General features: G+C 45.4%; 1 protein-coding gene across 1 annotated transcript in view; it reads left to right on the top strand.

Moving 5' to 3' along the window:
- Nucleotides 1-12,661, top strand: part of kidins220b (kinase D-interacting substrate 220b) — a 52,667-nt gene that overhangs the window by 23,647 nt on the left and 16,359 nt on the right. The window contains exons 15-23 of the mRNA XM_056295181.1: nucleotides 466-631; nucleotides 1,257-1,408; nucleotides 2,730-3,019; nucleotides 3,904-4,044; nucleotides 4,164-4,401; nucleotides 4,917-5,005; nucleotides 7,639-7,783; nucleotides 9,315-9,477; nucleotides 11,228-11,406. Of these exons, the coding sequence (XP_056151156.1) occupies nucleotides 466-631; nucleotides 1,257-1,408; nucleotides 2,730-3,019; nucleotides 3,904-4,044; nucleotides 4,164-4,401; nucleotides 4,917-5,005; nucleotides 7,639-7,783; nucleotides 9,315-9,477; nucleotides 11,228-11,406 (1,563 nt within the window). The remainder of the gene's footprint in view (nucleotides 1-465; nucleotides 632-1,256; nucleotides 1,409-2,729; nucleotides 3,020-3,903; nucleotides 4,045-4,163; nucleotides 4,402-4,916; nucleotides 5,006-7,638; nucleotides 7,784-9,314; nucleotides 9,478-11,227; nucleotides 11,407-12,661) is intronic.

Here is a 12,661-nt window from a genome sequence, read left to right as displayed (position 1 = left end):
CCGGGTGGAACTCGCTCTCTAGGATTCCTGTTCCACACATCGGAGTAAGCGGATTATTAAAGTACTTTGACAGTAATTGTTTGGGTCGAGGAGCGCATTCTTCGTACGACTGCGTGCACCGAACCGTAACATCCATACCATGACGGTTCGAGACGAATACGCATACCGTTACACCCCTAATATGAAATAATGAATTTAATTTCATGTTGTGGGTCTAGATTGTGTTCATGGAATTGAAATGGGTTCTTCAGGTTTGACTCGTTGGAGTAGAACTTGTTTTCCGTGTTGTTCTATCCGCTGGTTTATCATTTAAATCTTAAGTCATGGCACTGCACAGCTGTCTGGATAAACAGCTGTGATGCACTGCGGTTCTTTCAAACGACTTGATTTTAAAATTAGGAACATTTTTTTAAGATGTAGTGTTTTTTTACTGTGTAATTACCCAGCATCCTTTGCCCTGTGTAGTCATGGTGTACTTTGGAGGCCGTCGCGAGGGCGAGAGCTGGAACTGGGCCTGGGTCATCAGCACTCGTCTGGCCCGGCACATCGGATACCTGGAACTGCTGCTCAAACTGATGTTTGTCAACCCGCCGGACCTGCCGGAGCAAAGCACCAGAGCGCTTCCTGTCAGGTGACACACTGCGGACACGCCCACTCGACCGCCCTGCTCGACAGCCGAGTCAGCCGCTGGGTTTTAGAATGGCGGATGTACAACTGACTCAGCCACATAAGAGTTTCAATTCAGTTAGCTGACCGGCTGCCGAGCTGATACCACGTCCACCAGAGGGCGATAGAGGACCACAGTCACAATTATCCACAAAATACATTTTAGTGAACAAACTCAGAGATTGTTTCAGTGCATAATTTTTTTTTACCTTGTTTATTAGCCAGAATCTAAATTCAAGTTTGTGATTCTACATCTGAGTTCTGATCTTCAGTTTGATGTTGTGATATTTAAATGAGCTGTGACAGATGTGCATGAATATGAGCAGTTTTCTTTGTATTTCTGTTAAATTTCCACCGTAGTTCCTAAATGCACCACTTGTCTTACTGACCTACATATACAGAGACTCCGATGATATACTACCACTTACTTTCTTAATGCATAGAAATCCATAATTTTAGCACACAGAAAACACAAAAAGTGTAACTTCACTTTTCATATTACTACATGACTTGTTAACATGTTGTTGTCTTTACCTTTCATGAGACTTTAAATTGTGTCTTCTGTCGTAACCTGTTGTGTGTCCTGGCAGATTCCTGTTCACAGACTACAACCGTCTGTCGAGCGTCGGTGGAGAGACGTCCATGGCAGAGATGATCGCCACCCTGTCAGACGCCTGTGAGAGAGAATTTGGCTTCATGGCGACTCGACTCTTCAGGGTCTTCAAGACTGAAGAGACCCAAGGTAGAAACGCCACACGTCCGACAAAACCGCCCGGTCCTACCCGATCCTGTTACGGTCCTCCACACGCCAGGAGGACAATCCCGTTTTTTTTATATTGTGGGTCATATTTTGTGCTGCCCAATGGCTGCTGGGATAGGCTCCAGCATCCCCGTGACCCCGGGAGCAGGAGAAGCGGTTTGGATTATGGATGGGTCTTATTTTCATAGTTTTGTCCGTCATTCATAGCAGTTATGATCTCATATTACTGACCAGCTTCATTTACTAGATTTTGGACACAGGACCATCACTGGACTCAGCTTTACAACGGTGTCTTAAGGGACACATGAACAGGAGTGTCAGACGTGTTACATCGAGTCCAGTTTAACCCAATTATCTGAACCACATATTTGGAAGTGCAAGTTAAAATTTATGACGCGAAATATCCAGTATGATCAATGGTGGATGACGTTGCTGGTCTGCTTCCTGGTTCACCCTACAGGAAGTAGCAGGCTATACTTGCTGTAGGGAGCAGTAACCATCCATAAACTGGCACCATCCATGAACCAGCACATTAGAGAAGTCATAGAGGATGGACAGTCATGGACATAGTCTGACTGACACACTGGGGGGGGTTGTTGTTTAAGGGACACGTTTAACTCTCCTGTTCATCGTGTTACCCCCGGCTTGGTCGGGCGTCCTGGCCGTGTCTCGGGTGGGAAGCTGGATGTGTGTATGTGTCCTGGTCGCCGTACTAGCGCCTCCTCTGGTCGGTTGGGGCACCTGTTCGTGGGGAAGGGGGAACTAGGGGGAATAGCATGGTCCTCCCACGCGCTACGTCCCCCTGGTGAAACTCCTCACTGTCAGGTGAAGAGAAGCGGCTGGTGACTCCACATGTATGGGAGGAGGCATGTGGTAGTCTGCAGCCCTCCCCGGATCGGCAGAGGGGGTGGAGCAGCGACCGGGACGGCTCGGAAGAGTGGGGTAATTGGCCGGATACAATTGGGGGGAAAAAAGGGGGGAACCCCCCCCCCAAAAAAAGACCCCTGTTCAGTTGTCCCATAAGACACTTGTCCCATAAGACACCGCTGTAAAGCTGAGTCCAGCAGTGGTCCATGTCCAGCATCTGCTGAGTGAAGCTGGTGAATAAATGACATCATAACGGATATGAGGGATGGAGAAGCTATGAAAACAAGACCCAGGTTTTAAAAATAAAAACGTATTTATCCTTTAATGAGCTGATTTGGATGCAGAACATGTGACCTACGTAGACGGAATGAAACACGTGAAGACTCGGGTTCATGTGCTCAACGTCAGGTTTAGTGTAGCGCTCTCTTCTCTGCAGGAAAGAGGAAGTGGAAGAAGACCTGCTGCATCCCATCCTTCATCATCTTCCTCTTCATCGTGGCATGCCTGCTGACGGGCATGGCCCTGCTGGCCATCTTTAAGGTGGACGGGGAGAATGAGACGGTGAACGGCGTGCTCATCGCCATGGCCAGCGTGGTCGGCCTCGCCCTGCTGCTCAACTGCCGCACCTGGTGGCAGGTCAGCGACTCGGTGCTGCACTCGCAGAGGAAGCGGCTGCACAGCGCCGCCAACAAGATGCACAAGCTGAAGAGCGAAGGATTCATGAAGGTGAAGGAGCGCCCCTCAGTCTCTCCATCCATCATCAAACATTTTAGCAGCTCACTTCCTGCCTGCAGATTCTCTGAAAGGCTTTAGATGAGATTCATTTAGTTTAGTTTTGGTTTCGGACCTGTTAAATTTCTTATTGTTTTGCCTTCTAGGTAGGTAAGTTTGAGTTAAGATAGCTTGAGAAAACGTTCTTTTCCAGGATTCTGATTCTGGTTGCTTCCTTTTTATGGGGACAGGAGAAGTCTTGGATGTTCTTGGATCATGACTCCACCGGCATTTTATTTTTCACTCGTTTTAAGAAAAAGATCATCGGACTAATTTTGAGGAGATTTTTGTTAAGGTCAGGAATCGGGAAAATTTGTTGTCATTTTTTTCATGTACTTACACAAACGAAATCCCGTTTCCCCCCAGCCCACAGCAGCGCGACACAAAAGACAAAGACACACATCCCGAATTTCCCAAAAACAACACCACCAAAAACATACAAAAACAGCGAGAACAAAGCAAAAAAAAGAAAAGAAAAAAACCCCCTCCAACACACAGTCCAAAACGCCAGCCAGGATGACTGACAGAACTGCAGGTCTGCATGGGCTAGCCGTTAGCTTAGCCTGCCCTCTGTATGGGCTAGCAGTTAGCTTAGCCTTCCCTGCTTCCACGTCCTCTCAGACCGCCCTCGGCGTTACCTCCTTGGGCGCAGCTCTGGCAGGGCCGTGGTCCCTGGGCCCACAGGACGCAGGAATGGACAGAATGCAAGGTGGACATTATAATGCAGTCTGGCATTTTAACACTTCCTGTCCACCTTAAATCAGAGTCGTTTTAAAGGCTGGTCATCCTCTCTCTGTTTCTCTCTCGGTCTCTCTGTTTGTCTGTCTCTCTCTCCTCAGGTGCTGAAGAGCGAGGTGGAGCTGATGGCGAAGATGGCGAAGACCATTGATGGTTTCACTGAACACCAAACCCGCCTGGCTGTCATCATAGACGGCCTGGACTCCTGCGAACAGGACAAAGTTCTACAGATGCTGGACACAGTGGGTGGATGGATGGATGATAGAGAGATGGAGAAGTTGTATGGTAAAAAGAAAGGTTGACAGTCACAAAACATTTTGCTAACCCCCCCCCCCCCGTGTGTGTGTCTGTCCTCGTCCAGGTGAGGGTTCTCTTCTCCAAAGGACCCTTCATCTCCATCTTTGCCAGTGACCCTCACATCATCATCAAGGCCATCAACCAGAACCTCAACAGCGTCCTGAGAGACTCCAACATCAACGGACACGACTACATGAGGAACATTGTCCACCTGCCCGTCTTCCTGAATAGCCGCGGTCTGTCCAGCGCCCGCAAGATGTGTGTCCCCGCGCCTGCCAATGGTGACGCCAGCACCACTGAGGGTAGGAACCCAACACAACATACAGTACAACACTACACATGACACAGCATAATACAACACAACATGACACCACACACACACACACACACACACACACACAAAGGGGCCAACACACTTAATGGTTGGTGTGGACATGTACATGTATCTAAATGAGGACCTGTGACTCAGGTACCAGACCCCAACAGGGAAGTCTGAGTTCATATGAAGATGAATTAGAAATCAAATTGTAAATTAATGAAACAGATACACTTGAAGTGAAGACTCAGCTCATATAAATGAAACTGAAGTGTAGATTTGTCTTCAGCTACTTTCCAGAAAACAGGTTTTAGTTTGGTCACATGCTGGACAAGACAGCTAAAAAATGTTCTGACTGTCTGTCTGTCTCTGTGACTGTCTGTCTGTCTGACCGTTTATCTTTCTATCTGACTGTTTGTCTGTCTCTGTGACTGTGTCTGACTGACTGACTGTCTCTGTGACTGTCTGTCTCTCTGTCTGACTGTCTGTGTGTGTGGCCAGGCTGGCATGAGGAGCTGGACAGGAAGTTATCTCAGCACAGTCTGGGAGAGTTAACCAAGTTTGGCAGCAAGACAACTCTCAACCGCAGGGTAAGGCGCCTACCGCTCACGTGTGTGTGTGTGTGTGTGTGTGTGTGTGTGTGTGTGTGTGTGTGTGTGTGTGTGTGTGTGTGTGTGTGTGTGTGTGTGTGTGTGTGTGTGTGTGTGTGTGTGTGTGTGTTCTGCTCCATTTAAATCAATCAGTGTCCAGCTGAAGAGCTCACATCAGCAGATTCATCCAAAATACTTCACATGCTGTGACTCACATCACTCCGTGTGTCCAGCTGCTGTTTCAACTTTAACTGGACCAGTGCAGGATAAGCGGTGTGGATAATGGATGGATGGATGGATGGATGAGTGTAATCCAGTGGAGATGAATTGTGTTTTTCACCAATCAGTATTTCACAATTAAAATGAGGAGTTCTTTACAACAACTCCCCGACCACATTACGGAGCTTTTTCCAGTTTGTTTGTGAATGTTCATATTCAGATTCAGACAAATTTATTTATCCCAGAAGGGCAATTCAGTTCCACAGTCTACCCAGACCGTACACAAACCCACAGACAAGTGGCAATCATCAGTATGTCAGAGACAACAGACAGATCAGTACATGGGCAAGAGATGCACACTCACACGAGGACCAGGCGAAGGGTAAAAACTTCACATAAGTTAAAAGAATGAATGAATGAATGAATAAATAACTAAATAAATGACGCATCCCAAGGTGCATTGCACATTACAGTCCCCCGCTACAGTCAGTGAACATACAGACCCACAAGCCATGCGAGAAACAGACCAGGTATAAACCAACTGTTGTGGTTTAAACAATATAAAGCGTTTATTTAAAATGACTACTGTCAGCATTTAACAGGCTGATAGCAGAAGGAATGAAGGACCTAGAATAGCGATTCGTTTTCCTAGGGGGCGCTCTATAGCGCCGGTCTGAGGGCATCACAGTGAATTCACTGGACAGGACGTGGTCAGATTGGCTAATAATTCCTTTTGCTTTCTGGGCCACACGTTTCTCCCAGAGGGAGCACAAGTCTCTCTGCTGGACTCCGATGATCCTGGAGCAGGCCTGATCCATACTGTTTAGGTTTTCCTGCCCTTCACAGACAACCCGCTAAACCAACAAATAGAGGAACAAGTTAAAAGACTTTAACAAAATGACTGAGCTTGGACATCCGGAGGGAGCTCGGAGTAGAGCCGCTGCTCCTTCGCATTGAAAGGAGCCAGTTGAGGTGGTTCGGGCATCTGATTAGGATGCCTCCTGGGCGCTTTCCTTTGGAGGTTTACCAGGCACGGCCACCCCGGGGTAGACCCAGAACTCGCTGGAGGGACTACATGTCCAATCTGGCCTGGGAACGCCTTGGGATCCCCCAGGAGGAGCTGGAGGGCTTTGCTGGGGAGAGGGACATCTGGAGTGCCCTACTTAGCTTGCTGCCACCGCGACCCGAGAGAAGTGGCTGATGATGAATGAATGAATAAATGATTGGTAAAAAATACACAAGATGGTGTTACAGACATTAACGGAGTTCAGCTTCTGCAGTAAGTGAATTCTTTGTTGTCCACGCTTGACAATTAAATCCGTGTTCATACTGAACTTGAGTTGGGAGTCGAACACAGTTCCCAAGTACTTATAAGTGTCAACAATTAGAACATCCTCGCCTTCTATAGTGCTAGCTTTGCATATATCACTGTTCTTCCTAAAATCAACGATAAGTTCCTCAGTTTTTGACATGTTGATGTCCAGGAAGTTATCATCGCACCAACCAACAAAGGCAGGTAGGGCACAACCATGATCTGACTCTGAGCCCTTAAGAAGAGACAAAAGTGCAGCATCGTCAGAATTTCACCAGGTCGCTGCCCTCTTTGGAAGACCCACAGCGGTCTGTATACAACATAAAAAGCAGGGGGGAAAGAACACAACCCTGCGGTGAGCCCCTGTTTGAGACCAGGACATTGGACATAACTCCATTAAGTAAAACCTGCTGGGTTCTGTCTGTTAAAAGGTTTAAAAGCAACACTAAAAGCTGATCAGGGAAATTAAAATAAGAAGCAAGCCGCTCAATCAGAATGTGAGGTTGCATCTTGTTAAAAGCCGAAGAGAAGTCGGCAAACAAAAGTCTCACATGAGAACTGGATGTTTGAGGCCATGTGGTCCTGAATTGTAGGAATGAGGTGCAGTAATTTAATTGTTTTTATTTCTCACATCATGACACTTTTCCCCCCACAGAATCACGTTGACACAGAATATGAACTCTACTAATGTCAAATCTAATCATCTTATTGGGATTATATGTTTTATACCCCGTGAATCTTATTGTTCAGTCCCGATGGAAACCGTCTACCATGATTTCTCTGGTTTCCTGTTTTCACCTGCATGAAGAATTCTCTGTGGTTGGATTGTAATAATTGTTTGCAGATTATTTTCTCACAAAATGTCAAAAATAAGCCTTTACACCAGTCTGAAGGATGTTAGATTGGAACATGTTTGGGACTCGGGTACGGGTACGTCTTGTGGTGACTGTTCTCAGCTCTGCTGACAGAAGCTTCAGCTTCTTATGGTCAAAACACCTGTACAACAAGACGTCACGCTGACGTGTCCTCAGCGGCCCGCCACACTTCCTGCTGTTCAAACCAGTACTTTCCCAGTAGCAATGGGCTGTTGTCTGGTGTGCAGGACACGTACCGGCGTCGGCAGGTGCAGCGGACGGTGACACGGCAGATGTCCTTTGACCTTTCCAAGCTGCTGGTGACTGAAGACTGGTTCAGCGACATCAGCCCCCAGACCATGAGAAGACTGCTCAACATCGTCTCTGTCACAGGTCTCACACACACACACACACACACTCATGCCACGCACACACACACACACTCACACACACACACACACACACACCACACATACACACACTCATGCACACACACACACACACACACACACACACACATACACAAACATGCTCGCATGCGCACGCACACACACACCCATTTATACAGGAAATGTGGAACAGGGTTTATACAGATGAAGGATTTCCATTTTGTGTTTGTTTTATTTGTTAAAAGTGACCCCCCCCCCCGATTTCAGTGGATTATTGATTATTGATTATTTGATATTTGGTTGGTTAGGTTTTGGTTTGGTTTTAAATGTAGTTTAGTTTTGGTTTGTTGTAGTTTAGTACATGTCCATCTAGTTTTAAGTGGGTTTTCTTGTGGTTTACTTGTATTATGTTTACTTTAGTGTTCACAGAAGCTGAAGGATAAAGTTAAAAAAAAATTTTTTTTATTTACTTTTTTATTCTTCCATTCTGCTGTTCTACCTTCAGCACTATGTTTATTATTTCATGGATATTTTTTTCTGCTCTCCTTTGTCCTCTTTCCATTCATCCATCATCTGTTGTCTTTCACCTTCTTTTCTTTCTGTAGCATTAAAATATGAATGATTAGCAGCTCCCTGTGTGTGTGTGTGTGTGTGTGTTACTCTGAGCAGACGTTGTTGACCTGTAGTGAAGTGTTTTCTGGTTTACTAGCTGTCTCAGCGGGTAGCCTCAGCCTGTGGAGCCAGCCTGCAGTGGTTGGAGTCACGGATGTATTGTAGCAGAACTGGACACCGGATCAAAAATGGCGCCTGTTCATTCCTATGAGAATTGCTCGCTTGGCACATACGCCGGAAAAAGTGTCTGGCTTCCGGGTTACTTCCGGGTACATGCGGCCCAGTGAACATGCGCAGTAGTGTTACTCCCATCATGCATCTCGGCTATGAGGACGAGCGAGCCGCGTTCAGGAATGCTATGCTAGCGGGCTTCATGGATGCCTAATAAGTCTACTACGGGACTTAGTTGGGACTTGAAACCACGGATGTATTTGTACAGTGACGTGTGACAGAGAAGGCTCAGCTTCGTGTCATTTATTCTCCTTTACTTTTGATTTGTGTTCATCCGAACAGCGTTTGTTTAACCTAGCAAAGAGCCTCGTTCCCGAGACACAACATGACCGCGCGTGGAGGGTTCATACACACCCGTGACGTCATGCAGAAAAACATTTCTGGGCTTTGGAAAGTTTTTATTTTTATATGAGATTAAAACCCCATGGTTTAAATCATATACAATACAAAGAGTAATGATTGACCATGATTATAGCTGCAGGTGTCCTGTCAACAGTTTTACAGGCGTCTCTTTTACAATGGTGGTCCATGGGGAAAATGCTTTTTTGGGCCGCAGGGGATTTGTCGCTGCAATACCGCGAGTGACCACTGGAAAAACATTGGCTGCAAGGCTGAGCGGCGCCGCCATATCCAGTTCTACTATAATACATCCATGCTTGGAATACAACACTAACTTCCTGTTTCTCCGCCAGGACGTTTGCTGAGAGCCAATCAGATCAGCTTTAACTGGGATCGGCTGGCATCGTGGATCAACCTGACGGAGCAGTGGCCGTACAGAACGTCCTGGCTCATCCTCTACCTGGAGGAGACCGACGGCGTCCCCGACCAGGCTGGCCTCAAGAACATCTACGAAAGGTCAGAGGTCAAACTGACTCTGAATCCCAGGATGGAGCGATTCATAAATGTTCCTTGTGTCGGCCGGTGAGAGCAGTACGAGTGTCATGTCCCAGTCAGAAGGTCGTGGATGTGGGCGTCCGGGTAGCGTAGCGGTCTATTCCGTTGCCTACCAACACGGGGATCGGCGGTTCGAGTCCCCATGTTACCTCCGGCTTGGTTGGTCGGGCGTCCCTACAGCCACAATTGGCCATTTCTGCGGGTGGAAAGCTGGATATGGGTATGTGTCCTGGTTGCTGCACTAGCGCCTCCTCTGGTCGGTCGGGGCGCCTGTTCCGGCAGGGAGGGGAAACAGGGGGAAATAGCGTGATCCTCCCATGCGCTACGTACCCCTGGTGAAACTCTTCACTGTCAGGTGAAAAGAAGCGGCTGGTGACTCCACATGTATGGGAGGAGGCATATGGTAGTCTGCAGCCCTCCCCGGATCAGCAGAGGGGGTGGAGCAGAGACCGGGACGGCTCGGAAGAGTGGGGTGATTGGCCAAATACAACTGGGGAGAAAAAGGGAGGGGGAAAAAAAAGAAAGAAAAAAGAAAGTCATGGATGTGACTGGCTGTTCTGTGTGGAGTTTACCTGCGTTCATGTGGCTTTCCTCCAACACTTCAAATACACACGTACTGAATCTGCCCAAAGTTGTGTGTGTGTGTTTGTGTGTGTGTGTGTGCGTGCGTGTGCGTGCGTGCGTGTGTGTGTCCTGGATTGGGAACAGCAAAAATGCATCAAATGTCTAGAGTTGGTGGCATAAAAGGTGCAAGATGAGGTTTATGTAGCCTAAATAAACAGGAGATTTATTTTCCTAATCCGATGCTGACAGCAGAACCGTTAGCGTCACAGCTGATCAGTGCTGCGGTCTTTGGTGCCCGTTTAATACCGAGTTTCGGTACCCGTCCCTATACGTAAGATTGACAGATGGATGGATGTGCAGATAGATGGGAGGTAAAGAAGATGGGTGGTTGGATGGCGATATAGGTGATGAATGGATGAAGGATGGATGGAGGTATAGAGAATGGATGGATGTATGAAAGTATAGAGAATAGATGATGAATGGGGATATAAGTGATGATGTGGATGGGTGGATGGATGGATGGATGGAAGTATACAAGATTAGTGGATAGATGTATAGGGGATGGATGGATGGAGGTATAGACAATGATGGATGGATATATGGATGGATGAAAGTATAGAGAATGGATGACTAGATGATGGATGGAGATATAGGTGATGGGCGGACGGAAGAATGGATGGATGGATGGATGGATGGATGGATGGATGAATGGAAGTATACAAGATTGATGGATAGAGGTGTAGGGGATAGATGGATGGAGGTATAGACAGTGATGGATTGCTATATGGAGGATGAAAGTATAGAGAATGGATGGAAACATTGATGTATGGCGGTATAGAGGATGGCTGGCTGGATGGATGGAGGTATAGACAATGATGGATGGATATATGGATGGAGGAAAGTATAGAGAATGGATGGAAACATAGATGTATGGAGGTATAGAGGATGGCAGGCAGGCTGGCTGGCTGGATGGATGGATGGAGGTATAGAGAATGGGTGGATGAATTAATCTGAGCAGACCTAAATGAGCTTATTTCAGTTCATGATGCTGTAAGTTGGCTGGATGAAAGCCTCCTCGCACTGGGAGATGGCTGGTCAGTGTTCAGGCAGAAGTGACATGTGTGTCGCCCCACGGCTGTCGTTCCAGGATCTCTAAAAACATCCCAACCACCAAAGACGTGGAGCCCCTCCTGGAGATCGACGGAGATGTGCGAAGCTTCGAGGTCTTCTTGTCCTCGCGGACGCCCGTCCTGGCAGCGCGTGACATCCGAACCTTCCTGCCCTGCACCGTCAACCTGGACCCCAAACTCAGAGAGATCATCGCAGGTGATTCTGTAACCAGTCACACCACTGCGAGTCTTACTACTACTGATATTACTATTACTATTATTATTACTGTTACTTTCACTCTTACTACTACTACCACTACTACTTTCACTGTTACTACTACTGAGATTAGTATTATTATTACTGTTACTTTCACTCTTACTACTACTACTACCACTACTACTTTCACTCTTACTACAACTGATATTACTATTATTATTATTACTATTACTTTCATTGTTACTACTACTACCACTCCTACTTTCACTGTTACTACTACTGATATTACTATTATTGTTACTGTTACTGTTATTACTATTATTGTGTTACTTTTACTGTTACTACTACTAATATTATTATTACTGTTACTTTCACTCTTACTACTACTACCACTACTACTGTCACTGTTACTACTACTGATATTACTATTATTATTACTGTTACTTTCACTCTTACTACTACTACCACTACTACTTTCACTGTTACTACTACTGATATTACTATTATTATTATTACTATTACTTTCATTGTTACTACTACTACCACTCCTACTTTCACTGTTACTACTACTGATATTACTAATTATTACTGTTACTGTTATTACTATTATTATGTTACTTTTACTGTTACTACTACTACTATTACTGTTACTTTCACTCTTACAACTACTACCACTACTACTTTCACTGTTACTACTACTGATATTACTATTATTATTACTGTTACTTTCACTCTTACTACTACTACCACTACTACTTTCACTGTTACTACAACTGATATTACTATTATTATTATTACTATTACTTTCATTGTTACTACTACTACCACTCCTACTTTCACTGTTACTACTACTGATATTACTAATTATTACTGTTACTGTTATTACTATTATTATGTTACTTTTACTGTTACTACTTCTACTATTACTATTACTGTTACTTTCACTCTTACAACTACTACCACTACTACTTTCACTGTTACTACTACTGATATTACTATTATTATTACTGTTACTTTCACTCTTACTACTACTACCACTACTACTTTCACTGTTACTACAACTGATATTACTATTATTATTATTACTATTACTTTCATTGTTACTACTACTACCACTCCTACTTTCACTGTTACTACTACTGATATTACTAATTATTACTGTTACTGTTATTACTATTATTATGTTACTTTTACTGTTACTACTTCTACTATTACTATTACTGTTACTTTCACTCTTACAACTACTACCACTACT

This window comes from Lampris incognitus, chromosome 15 (assembly GCF_029633865.1).
Source record: "Lampris incognitus isolate fLamInc1 chromosome 15, fLamInc1.hap2, whole genome shotgun sequence".
NCBI lineage: Eukaryota > Metazoa > Chordata > Actinopteri > Lampriformes > Lampridae > Lampris > Lampris incognitus.
This window is presented reverse-complemented; position numbering and strand designations above follow the sequence as displayed.